The sequence below is a fragment of the Salvelinus alpinus genome, chromosome 20 (assembly GCF_045679555.1).
Source record: "Salvelinus alpinus chromosome 20, SLU_Salpinus.1, whole genome shotgun sequence".
Taxonomy (NCBI): Eukaryota; Metazoa; Chordata; class Actinopteri; order Salmoniformes; family Salmonidae; genus Salvelinus; species Salvelinus alpinus.
Window position 1 is genome coordinate 30417031 of NC_092105.1, and position 13606 is coordinate 30430636.

Genomic DNA, 13606 nt, shown 5'->3' on the forward strand with positions numbered 1-13606 from the left:
ACAGTATATGCAGCACTCATACAGTACTATACACACAGTACATACCCACTACAGTATCCAAGCCTGTCGTAGCCAGCTGCATGGAGGCATGGCCAGTGGTGAGGGCCATCTGAACGTAGTTCCAGCCAGGAATGCCCTTCAGAAGCTCCACTGCTACTGAGGACACACCCAGGAACCTGCCAACACAGAGTTTAGATGTCACCCATGGGAGAATGGACACTATGGATAGACTTTGGGCTTCTTTGCTTGGCAATATACTTTCTTATGGAGTTTATAGACTATTCTGAAGCTTCCAGGTACTAAGATCAGTTACACCTATTTCAGGTAGATTCAAGTGAAAGTCCTATCATCACCGACGACTACTTTAAGTCTATTTCCAAAACTATTGAACTGACAATTTTAAATGTGCAGTATTTTACATGTATCTAGCACCAAAACTACACAATGAGAGAAACAAAACAATATTCACTCACAGCTCTTCCTCTATGGTCTGAGGCTGCGTGTCGCTGCTACGCTGGGACCTGGTGTTGTTGGAGAAGCCGTGGCCCCCGGGGGCCTCAAACAGTCCCATCAGGCTGTGGACGAGGCCTTTGGCGAAGGTCACATCCCCCGGAGCAGTGTCTTTACTCGAGGCCAGGAGGCTCTGAAGAGGGGAAACACAGCAAGCCACACAGAGGACCAATAAACCCCATTGAACCCCAATATCCTTTGCGACCCTGTATGCACAGTATGTTTAATACAGTTACCACTGATCATCATATAAGCCCATTAGGGATCAAACAGTCAGCCTGAAGTGTGTCAAGATGGGAAGATAAAGGGAAGGAGAGAGGGAAGAGATAAGGAACCAGGGTTGGCGTCAATTTCATTTCAGGAAGAAAGCTGACATTTTTTAACAATTTTTCCTCATTGCTATTTAATGAGGAAATGTTTCATTGGAATTTCTGCTTACTTCCTAAATTGACTGCATTAACATGGAATAGACCTCTAATCAATGAATCTCCATTGACATCGTGTTTCCCTTTGCTTTTAAGAGATTGATGTCAGCCTACTGTACCTATGTACAATAACCACTGATCACAAGATCAGTCCATTAATGAAAAAACAGTCAGGCTATCATCCAAGAAATATATTATTTCTGAACCCGATAGTTCAGTGAGTGAGCACACAGATGAGAGGCGGCTTAGCTCACTGCCTCTGCCTCTGACTGGTAATAAGTTTAAAGCTCTACCCCTAGCCTCGTGGCAGCCTGGCAGAAAGGTGTAATTGGTCATCTCTGGGGTCCTGTTATACAGGTGGCCCTGTGAGTTCCCCCATCAGTCCCCACTGCTCTGTTATGTTGTTGAAGCTAGGATGTTACCAAGGTAACCCTTTGTTTGGTTTGCCCCTGTGTCTCTCTCTGATTGAGTGTTTGTATTGAGAAGGGGGTAGAGCGAGGAAGGGAGGGACAAAGAGAGAGAGGAGGAGGAAGAGAGATAGAGAGAAAGTGGAATTATATAATGTATTCATGTCTTTACATTTGAACAACAGAGAAAAGAATAAGGGGAAAAAAGGTTTGTAATGCTATTCAGATAGGAAATGAAAGACAGCAACGGCCCTACCCCAGACATCACCTTCACTGTCTGTTTTCCTCTGTTCTCTGCGCTGATGCCATAACACATCGCCACCTACCCACACACACATACCTGTTGGGCCACCTTGTCGGCACTGATCCACCCCAGCAGCATATCCATTGTCCCTCCAGTACAAGCTGCTTGGAGCTCATCACTGAGGTTTCCTGAACATATGTAGGAATGCAGGAGTGCCTTGTCCATTGTAAGCGCCACAGCCTAAAGGTTGGGGTTGGAGAGGTTCATGTTTGGGTATGCATCAGCAAAGTAATTTATACTTTAATAATCCCATAATTACTTTGAACTAACATAATTTTTTAGGAGTAATTGTACATATCTCCTTCAAAGGCATACTTCGGGATTTTGGCAATGAGGCCCTTTATCTACTTCTCCAGACAATTTTTATGTCGCTGTGTCCAGTATGAAGGAAGTTAGAGGTCGTTTCTCGAGACAATGCTAACTAGCGTTAGCGCAATGTCTGGAAGTCTATGGGTATCTACTAGCATGCTAGCAGATACCCATAGACTTCCAGTCATTGCACTAATACTAGTTAGCATTGGCTCGCGAAACTACCTCTAACTTCATTCATACTGGACACAGAGACCTAAAAATGGTATCCACCAGTTCATCTAACTCTGGGCAAGTAGATAAAAGGCAGCATTGCCAAAATCCTGAAGTATTCCTTTAAAGGGACAATCAGGCATTGAAATAACAACAAAACAGCCACCCCGCCACTTTTTGGGGTAAATAGCTTAGGGATGGTGCTGAAGAACTCAAATTCATAGACAAAGCTATATTGTCCCTTTTAGAAAAGTGGTGATGAGTATCACTGTTGAGTAAGAACAGGTTTTACATCCATCCTGATATCAGATAGAAGCATTCCTAGTCACTTCCTGGTACCTAGACTTATCAGATTTTTTATTTAGTATGCCCGTCATACCGGCTAAATATTTATTTACTGGAGGATATTCAAACACATACTGTGCTGTACTAAGAACAGATTTAGCCCAGGGAATGGAATCTTTAGCCAGGTCCCACGACAATGAACACAGGAGTTGGCTAGACAGCACAAACAGATCTGGACCAGGCTAGGGAAGCTTAACTCACATTTCTAAAGCATTCTAACAGGGCCTTTGGCCAGGGAAGGGAGGTTTACCTGGTCTAGTGGTATCCTGACCTGCTGCATGAGGGTGTTGCCAGCTGCTGGTGCTGAGGTATTGGGTGGCACCATGATAACATCACCAAGAGTGATGTAGACATCTGTGTAAAATCATATTTTTTGAGAAATGTCAGATAAAAGTGGCCTATCTAAAGAGGTTACTGACAAGTGAGAGCTGAAAACATGACAGTCAACATTCCTCTGAGGGGTTTGTATTTTGGCCTAGTATAAATGTTGGATGTACGTTCACATTCTAATTTCTTTCATAGTGTTCCCTTCTAAATCAAAAGAATGTTGTTTGATTCTGTAAGTCATGACAAATAAAAACACTACCTCTGTCCTCTTCCAATTAACCTGGCTGACTCACATAGCTGAACTGAAATGAGCTAGTTTGGTAGTTGCCAGGATTTATTCTATCACAAATTGTTTATCCAAAAGCAACAGGTCAGAAATTCCTGATACTTTATTTAATAGTTATTAAAGCCATTGCATCTTGTATTAACCCAGATGATGACGCCATAACATGGCGAAACAGTATTGTGCTTTGTTAGGGGGTTTCCCCTTAGGATAAAGGTTTATTGTTGTGGGCCTGCATGTGGAGTCTGAATTCAAAAATGTAAAATGCATCTGATTCCGAGCATCAGATTATATTTATGTCTTCCCAACTGAATAAATACATTGACAAATCAAAAACATATAAATGAGTGCAGATGAACATTTGGTGCTTGAGGTAAAGTAGTAATTAGAGAAAGAATAAGGATGTTAGTAAGAGAGTCATCAGAAACCAATAGAGATAGTCAGTAGACATGGAGATCAAACGTGATGTAAGAAAAAGGTTGGAAGTGATTTAAAGAGGGCCACAATGTAAATATACATTTTTTGTGTAATCCTCAATAATTGTATTTATGCATGTTGTCTTTTTCTACTTGTGTTAAAATAAATTGTCTAATAAACAGATCTGATTTTGTTGATTGCTTTGTTCTTGGCATAGGTACCGTACCTTTGCCATGCCAGTTCCTGACGTACTGGAGCAAGTTGATGCTTCCGACAATAGCAGGGTTCACCATGGAGACAGCTGAAAGATTAGCCTCTGGGAAGTTGCTCTCGATGGCAGCCATAGTCCTACACAGGAGGGGAGGAGGAGAAAACATATGCCTGATAATGATTTACTCACCTAATGTAGGCTATGGTGAGCAGACATAGAAATATCTGAATGTGCACACATGCACGGAAGCACACACACGCACATATGGATGTACGCATGCACGTAGCACACACACACGTACAATATTGGATCATAAATTGTGCCTTCCTGTATTATACTTATGCTACAATGTTTATTCTATTCTACTGAGCAGTTTACTTTATGTTTGTATTCTTATCGTATCTTATTTCTTATTGTTGTTGCATTGTCTAGAAGGAACCTGGAAGTAAGCATTTCGTTGGATGGTGTATAACATGTGTATGCCGTACATACGACAAATAAAACTTGAAACACACACACACACACATTCCAGACACCTGCAGCAAGATGAGTTCATTATGCTTATGTAATACCTTGAAGAAACAAGTTTCGACATTACTTTTGTCACGGAGAAAAAAGAGCCTGTCATTCATTATGATTAAAACACAGCTTAGGAGGTATGCATTTTTCCACCATGGTGGAGCTGAAAAACCAGATTGTAGAGATAAAAAGGAATGGTAAAGTTCAGCAGTGTTTGTCGAAACTCCCTCTATAGTTCATCCTGTACTCTACAACTATCTATCTCTTGCTAAACTCACAGAACCACGCTACAGGCTGAAGTTTCCCCTAGGCACAGATCTAGGATCAGCTTCCCCTCTCCCAATCCTAACCTAAACCATTGGTGGGGAAAATGCAAAACCGACCCCAAATCAACATCTGGGGGCAACTATACCCTACCCCCAGAACCAACCAAGGTTGGAAGCTAGGGTCAGTACAGTTTAAAACGCCATCAACAGTATACCCTCCATACTACAACTATCTCTCTCCTCCCAAACTCTGCCCGCTTCCTCAACATACTCTCCTCGGAGCCTGGTTCCTTTCTCGGGTCCTTCCTTGTAGTTAGTTGTTTCCTTGTCGGTGTGCTTCTGCTTGCTCTTTGTGCTCTAGGCCGGGTTACTTTTAAGCACTTCGTTAGGCACTTTGTTAGGCACTTTGTTAAGCACTTTGTTAAGCACTTTGTTAGGCACTTTGTTAAGCACTTTGTTGAGCACTTTGTTGAGCACTTTGTTAGGCACTTTGTTGAGCACTTTGTTAGGCACTTTGGTAAGCACTTTGTTAGGTACATTGTGACATCTAATAATAGTAAATGCCATTGAGCAGAGGCTTAATCCAAAGCAACTTACAATCATGCATGCATGCATTTTCATATGGATGGCCTTAGCGGGAATCAAACCCATGGCCCTGGCATTGCAAGACTTCTAAGAGGCATTCTCTACCAACTGAGCCACACATGACCAACTGTTGATGTAAAATACATTTGATTAATACATTACCTCTTGATGTTTTGCAGAAGACTCTCCCCCTCATCCAGCACCTGATCCAGGATCTTATCGGGGGTGGTGGGCATGAGGAGACGCGGCAGGCCCAGTAGCCCCTCCCACAGCGAAGTCTCCCTCTGCAGCCTCTCAAACACCACAACTGCCGTGCCCATTGTGGTTAGGGCCTGCGCTGGGTCTTTCAGCAACAGCTCCGTCAGGACCTGAGGGAACCAGCAGCATGCTTCAACATTAAAAATCAAACATGATCCATCTATCTTATGTCTGAATTTGCATAATATTAGTATTGTGTTGCCATCCTTCCAAGTCTTGTTTGTCACTGTTGGAACAGTGAGGAAGAGGAAATTTGAGAGCACACACACATACACACACCTGGTTGATGGTGAGCAGTGAGACCTCCAGCAGGGTGTTGTTGGACTTGCAGAAGGTGACCAGTCCGTAGGTGAGGGGGTCGATGGAGGACATGGAGGACACGTTAAGGACCGTCAGGGAGAAGGAGCACAGAGACCTCTTCAACAGGTTCACGGAATCCAGCATCGCATCCAGCGCTTCCTGCTCGCTCGCACAGGGTAGAAGGATGGCACATAGGTATTTGGAATGAGTTATATATACAGTACATCATCTCAATACAAACCACTTTCTGAGATTTCTGGTTCCAACCGCCATGTTTATGTGTGACGCAGAGTAGGTGAACGGATGACCTCCACATGTGTGGCTCCCACCATGAAGCATGGAGGAGGATGTGTGATAGTTTGGGGATGCTTTGCTGGTGACACTGTCAGTGATTTATTTAGAATTCAAGGCACACTTAACCAGCATGGCTACCACAACATTCTGCAGCGATACGCACTCCCATCTAGTTTGCGCTTAGGGGGCTATCATATGTTTTTCAACAGGACAATGACCCAACACACCTCCAGGCTGTGTAAGGGCTATTTGACAAACAAGGAAAGTGATGGAGTGCTGCATCAGATGACCTGGCCTCCACAATCACCCGACCTCAACCCAATTGAGATGGTTTGGGATGAGTTGGATCGCGGAGTGAAGGAAAAGCAGCCAACAAGTGCTCAGCATATGTGGGAACTCCTTCAATACTGTTGGAAAAGCATTCCAGGTGACTACCTCATGAAGCTGGTTGAGAGAATGCCAAGAGTGGGCAAAGCTGTCATGAAGGCAAAGGGTGGCTACTTTGAAGACTCTCAAATATAAAATCGATTTTGATTTGTTTAACACTTTCTTGGTTACTACATGATTCCATATGTGTTTTTTCATAGTTTTGATGTCCTCACTATTATTCTACAATGTACAAACTTTTGACTGGTACTGTACATATTGATGATTTCCATCAGACGCACCTTGTCTCCCAGTAGGGTGTTGTTCAATCCCTCCATGGGAGAGTTGTACTTTGATTTATCTTGGTGGCTGGCATCTGGAAAATATGAAGGATATAATTAAATTATAGGCCAGCATGGTACCATTCATTACACCATCCTTATGTCATTGTATAAATTGTAACAAATATAAACAAGAGACATTGCCACAAAGATTGTTAACATAGGCTACAAGGGAAACAAATCAACATAGTTATATTGAGTGTAGTATTTATTAGCAGTTCACCTATATGTTTTTAGACTTTCCTATGGTTTCTCTAGCCAGTCTGTTTGTGCTATCATGTCAACTTCTTGTTACTTATTGTCATGCCAAACATTGACAAAAACGCTTGGCTTGACAATGACAGCAATAGATTTGGCAAGAGCACAAACAGATCTGGGACCAGACCATGGTTTTCTGTTACTGAGGAAGAGGACCTACTCAGAAAGTTGTCCCAGAGCTCCATGATCTGAGGCTGGTCAGATGTCTCGTGCAGCACAGCACGGACTCTACCACCCATCCCAATGCCCATTAGCATGGGGGTGCCATGGGGCAGCAGGGATACCCTGTTATATATGGAGAGAGGGAGAGGAGAGGAGAGAGAAAGTACGGTGAGAGTGGTTATGCAATGAGAGAAGGGGTGGAGAGAGAGGGTAAGGTAAGAGAGGGGACCACTTAGACTGGTCTCAGATCTGTTTGTGCTCTTTCCAACTCCATTGCGTTCATTGTCAAGCATGACAATTCAATAATGAGAGAGCAGAAACAAACAGCCACCTAGGCTATTAAAATAAAAGGCATCAGTATGAGAAAATATAAATGTACCACACAGTAGAGTACAATGACAACCAATGACCTTTACAAATGCCAACCATCATACATAGCCTCTTCACAATCTTTTCACACAACCCTACACTTTGACAACAAACACCCATCAGTTACTTATGTAATAGCTGTTGTTTTAAACACAAAGAAACACTTACTACACTAGAATGGCGATGATAATGAGTATTTATAAAAGGCTGAAGATGTGTCCAAACAAAAAGGTAGAAGATAGAAGCTATGAAGGGTGAGGCATTGTGAAAGCAATCTGTCAGTCAGCCATGCAGTCAGTTACGTATTACACCAGGGAAAGGGGAAACCAAACAGGTTCTCCTAACATTGGCACCCTCATGGAATGTTCTTATGCTCAACAAGAATAAGTAGAATTAAGTGACAATGACAGCATGGACTAAACATAATGATGGAGTCACAGTTGATTCCACAGAGGAACTTGAAATATGCAACACACCTAACTCTACAAAGCAAGACTTTTCCATGGTCAAATGTTCAGAAAAGGACTCACATCTATCTTACCTTAAACATATTATTTTAAATTATATTGTTGACCAATACAAATTCAAAACTGTACTACAAAAAACGTCTAATGAACAACATTGTCATTGCTGTGGACGACAGGCCATTATCAGTCAGCAGAAAAAAACAGAGTTAGAAAGCATTCCAGAGATTGTGTCTATTGTCTGAGGCTTACCCCCCCCCCCCCCCCCCCCCCAAGGAAATTTTCCATGAAAACACTAATCCCCTCCCTTGTGATGTGATGCAGTACCATCAAGGTGTCTCCCTCCTCTGTGCTGTGGGGTTGCTGATCTCCAGCCTGTCTCTTTGTCTCTCTACTCACTAAAACTATACCAGATGATAAAATGAGCCTCAACGCAAAACAAAAATATATTTATTCCTCAGTGGTATCACAATATTGATGAATCTGAAAGGAATAATTGATGTGACACATCCACAAACGACTTAATGTAAAAACAAATCCTTTTGGGTTATCATTATATTCATTTGTTCAGTTCTGGTGGATGTTGAGGTTTGACTTTTTTAACTTATATTATGACTCATGAGGCCTTTCTGCTCTGAAATCAAAGACAGCCTGTTTCCTCACACTATTCCCTGACTCTATCCTTCTAGGCAATGGAATTGCAAAATCAAAACCACAGCATCATCCAATTCTGATAGATAACTTGACCACAGAAGCACAGTAGTTCAGGTTCAGGAGAATGTTGTATGAGAATGGCCAATGATGGATGAGTTGAATGTCCCCCCTTACTACGCAAAGTGCTTTGAACATCTGGAAAAGCACTATATAAAACCACAAAGTTATGTGAAGACAGAGTACCTCTTTGCATCGTGTTCTGTCCACGATGCCCTGGTGTTTTTAGTTGAACTCTTGGCGAACAGACGAGTTGTGTTGTGGCAGGAGCTGTCTGTGTTACACATGAGGGTCTGGAGAAAGGGGAAGAAACCTGTACTGGGGAGGTTCCTAGGGGCCACATAGCCTGGGAAAAAAAGATAGATAGACAAACAGACACCCCAATATCGTATCGTGAGTTCAATGGCAATTCCCAGCCCTACCGATTATGCATCTTGAATGTAAGTTATTTTGGTCATGCTTTGTTGACTTAAAACTGGACAGAAACAACACAATTTACTGGTATTGCTATACGAAAGCCCATAGACCAATCATGATGGCATCTCAACTCTAACACAATTCGGTCACTCCTATTTGTGTTGTTAGTTTTCTTTTATTTGCTGAATCACGTGATGAGGAGCTTTGTGAGAGGTGAGGACCACAGGGTCACGAGATCTCCCACGTCACATTGGCCGTCTTAACTAACTCTTTAGAGTTTTACGTCAGGGAGGGAAACATACACACAAATCTTTTCATCTGTTGTTTTCAAGCTTTGGAAAAGATCTCCAGAACAAAACATTGTGACTGAAGATGAAGCAAACACAGTAGTTAAACTCTGTCACTAATGGAATTGTAATTTAACGCAGTAGTATAATGACCACATACACCTGTAAAAAAAATGGTATATGATTAACTCAACTCAACACTTTAGTTTAGTATTGACTGATGTATTCTCTAATCTCAAGGGGTATTTTTTTTTTTTTTTAAATGTGTCATAGATTCACCAACAAGTTATTACACAATGTCATAAATCAGTGCACCTCTCTAGAAACGGTCCTTTACTTACATGAGTCTTTCAACTTAGGGGGGAACTGGGAGCGGGTGATGGCCAGGATGATGAAGATGACCAGTGGCCAAACCAGGAGGGCCACAGTCCAGCCCTGATGGACAGAATACAAAGTTTCAGATCAGATAGTCCAGCCCTAACACACACAACACCTTACATTGTTTAGACTAGATAAAAACACAGACAATTTCTGAAGACAGTCAATGTTGCTTTCATTTGTTCATAGTTTTGTATACATTTGTATAAGTGCATTGAAATTACAGAACATGTAATGTTGATCTAAAATGTGTGTCTTAATGTGTAATAGATCATCAGAGACTTAGAACATGAGAAAATTCGTTTGGTATGACATAATTATTTTCTTTCAAGATGTCACTCATGCTCCTCATATAATTATTGAAGGAATAGCTTTCACAATAAACCAATGAAATGCTTGTTTTTTTACATACCGGTTGTCTAATGACACCAAGGGCATTTTTCCAAAGTAAAAGTCGCAGCTGTTGGAAAAATCCGGCCATCAGTAAAGGAAGCTGGAGGAGAAAACGATGGGGGGGAAAAGGACTTGTCAAATTATGTATATGTCAATGTTGAATACTAATCATTATAATATGCTCAGTACTATAATATAATCAGTACTATTTGTATTATTATATAAAGTCATCAAATCATTGCATTTAACAGACACTATGGAAAAAACCTATAGGGTTTCGTTATGTATTCCTTTATCCTGAATTCTAAGATTGGAAAAGTGTGGAGTTTTGTCGTGTTATTGAATGCATTATAATCTGAGCAACTGGCTTTAATGTAGTCTATCTACCTTGTGTCTCTGTGAATATAACATTGGTTGTAAATATTTCGATTTTTTTTTTAAAGATAGAGAAACTAGACCATGACCTGAATTTCCTAATATAATTTGGCCAGATCTAGGCCAACATTATTTATTTTTATATCAATTCGATCATGTTACAGATTCTCCCCACATTAGCCTTGTTATCATCATCTTTAGAACATATTCAAATGAACACAAAACATATAACACGAAAATAACATTTCAATTTCAAATAGGTTACATTTTCTCTTGGTTTTTCCCGGGTAGCCTAAAGTCCTTATCGGATATTATCGACAGACTCCAACTGGGACATCGTAAAAGTAAATCCTAGCAGCCGCTCTCCGTCAGTCGGAACAACTTGAAGAAAAGAAAGAAAACAGGCTACTTCAATCCACGACGTTTAGTGACTTATTATAATATGCGGAATATCTTGTGGGCCCAGCCAGCAGTTACAGTCCAGAGTGGTTGTCTGAATCCAATTTAGTTTGCCGTGATTCTTGGCTTCTGCAGGTGCTTCAAAGACAGTCATGGACTAATAATGCAGCCTAAGGGGCGGGTGTTGTAACTTGCCTGTCCTGTTTATTTGAGTGTGTGTGTGTGTGTGTGTGTCTGTGCATGCGTGCGTACGTAAAATTCGCCCCCACGCTAATATTATAAAATGTTATAACTATTTTAATGCAGGCTACAAAATGTTGTCTATGAAGTTAATTTGCCTTCGAGTTGTGTTGTAAATGCGGATCCCCAATAGCTAATTGTGGTCTTATTAGTGAGCGGCAAGAAATAGGTAGCCTACGTTACCAAACACGTTACATATTGCAAACCACAACTTCCCACCCGGCACAAACTGGTTGAATCAGAGTTGTTTCAACGTAATTTGTCAACGTATTGTGACGTGGATCTGTTTAAAATACACTGGAGTTGTAAAAAGTAATCAACAAACTGTTATTTTGAGATTGACATTTTAACCACGGGATTATTTCATTATTGTAACCCACTTTCAACATAGACAAATCTTGTATAAAATATGTTGAATATGTGCCTTTGAAACGATGTCAGATTTTCAACTTTATATCCACCATCAAAACAAGTAACAATAGGCTGGGATGCACTTCCTACAGTAGTGTTGACATAAAGCTATTTGGTCTCTCATCCAGGGTTTTAACCAAAACCAGCGCTGCTTAGCATTTCAATTTGTCACTGACGATTAGCAATGTGCTATGTTGAGAATGATTATTAAGAAACCTCTTCATAACTAAATATATTCACTGTTGCTATTAGAAGTCCTTCCAAAGAATATGTTCAACAGAGCAAATCAAATCAACGTTTATTTGTCACGTGCGCCGAATACAACAGGTATAGGTAGACCTTACAATGAAATGATTACTTACAAGCCCTAACCAACAGTGCAATTTTTAAGTAAAAAAATAGGCATTAGGTAAACAATAGATAAGTAAAGAAAAAATAAACTGTAAAATGTCAGTGAAAATAACAGTAGTGAGGCTATATACAGGAGGTACTGGAACAGAGTCATTGTGCGGGGGCATTGGGGCTAATTGAGGTAATATGTAGGTATAGTCCGGGTAGCCATTTGATTACCTGTTCAGGAGTTTTATGGCTTGGGGGTAAATGCTGTTGAGAAGCCTTTTGGTCCTAGTGTCACGCTCGTTGTTGGAATGAGTGGACCAAGGCGCAGCGCAATTAGAGTTCCACATGTATAATTAATATGAAACTCACCAAAAACATTACAGAAGAAAACGAAACGTGACATTCTGGGCTGCTCACAGGCAGCTACACAAAAACAAGATCCCACAAACAACAGGTGGGAAAAGGCTGCCTAAATATGATCCCCAATCAGAGACAACGATAGATAGCTGCCTCTGAATGGGAACCATACCAGGCCAACAAAGAAATAGAAAACATAAATTGCCCACCCTAGTCACACACCGACCTAACCAAATAGAGAATTAAAAGGGTCTCTAAGGTCAGGGCGTGACACCTAGACTTGGCACTCCGGTACCTTTGACAACTTTTAGGGCCTTCCTCTGACACCGCCCAGTGTAGAGGTCCTGGATGGCATCCAGCTTGGCCCCAGTGATGTACTGGGCCATACGCACTACCCTCTGTAGTACCTTGCGGTCCGAGGCCGAGCAGTTGCCTTACCAGGCAGTGATGCAACCAGTCAGGATGCTCTCGATGTTGCAGCTGTAGAACCTTTTGAGGATCTGAGGACACATGCCAAATATTTTCAGTCTTCTGAGGGGGAATAGGTTTTGTCGTGTCTTCTTCACGACTGTCTTGGTGTGTTTGGACCATGTTAGTTTGTTGGTGATGTGGACACCAAGGAACTTGAAGCTCTCAACCTACTCCACTACAGCCCTGTCGATGAGAATGGGGGCGTGCTCGGTCCTCCTTTTCCTGTAGTCCACAATCATCTCCTTTGTCTTGATTACGTTGAGGGATAGGTTGTTATTCTGGCACCACCCGGCCAGGTCTCTGACCTCCTCCCTTTAGGCTGTCTCGTCGTTGTCGGTGATCAGGCCTACCACTGTTGTGTCGTCTGCAAACTTAATGATGGTTTTGGAGTCGTGCCTGGCTATGCAGTCGTGGGTGAACAGGGAGTACAGGAGGGGACTGTGCACGCACCGCTGAAGGGCTCCAGTGTTGAGGATCAGCGTGGCAGATGTGTTGCTACCTACCCTCACCACCTGAAGGTGGCCCGTCAGGAAGTCCAGGATCCAGTTGCAGAGGGAGGTGTTAAGTCCCAGGAACCTTCGCTTAGTGATGATCTTCGAGGGCATTATGGTGTTGAACGCATGTATAATCAATAATACTATTTAGGCCTAAATAGCATTTGCAAAGTCATCAACAGCTATTGTTTCAATTCAACATAGGGTTAAACTAAAAATAGACAATTAATATAGGCCTATGGTTTCAAGCTTTGGATTCTTTCAAATATAATCTTCAAGTGAATCATTGATGATTACATTTGAAATCACGTCTCATCGAATACAACAATAAAAGTTAAAGAATAGGACTAAATCAAATACATTTTATATAAACTGCATTTGATTAGATTAGATTTAGTCCT

General features: G+C 41.6%; 1 protein-coding gene across 1 annotated transcript in view; it reads right to left on the bottom strand.

Moving 5' to 3' along the window:
* The window catches only part of abca12 (ATP-binding cassette, sub-family A (ABC1), member 12), a 95457-nt gene extending 84431 nt beyond the window's left edge, over positions 1–11026 (bottom strand). Inside the window, exons 1-13 of the mRNA XM_071355258.1 lie at positions 10760–11026; positions 10139–10219; positions 9690–9783; positions 8831–8990; positions 7099–7223; positions 6642–6715; positions 5659–5838; positions 5284–5489; positions 3767–3888; positions 2764–2867; positions 1683–1826; positions 474–643; positions 46–176 (exon numbers count right to left, since the gene is read on the bottom strand). Of these exons, the coding sequence (XP_071211359.1) occupies positions 46–176; positions 474–643; positions 1683–1826; positions 2764–2867; positions 3767–3888; positions 5284–5489; positions 5659–5838; positions 6642–6715; positions 7099–7223; positions 8831–8990; positions 9690–9783; positions 10139–10207 (1579 nt within the window). The 5' untranslated portion in view covers positions 10208–10219; positions 10760–11026. The remainder of the gene's footprint in view (positions 1–45; positions 177–473; positions 644–1682; positions 1827–2763; positions 2868–3766; positions 3889–5283; positions 5490–5658; positions 5839–6641; positions 6716–7098; positions 7224–8830; positions 8991–9689; positions 9784–10138; positions 10220–10759) is intronic.
* Between the last annotated feature and the right edge of the window lie 2580 nt (positions 11027–13606).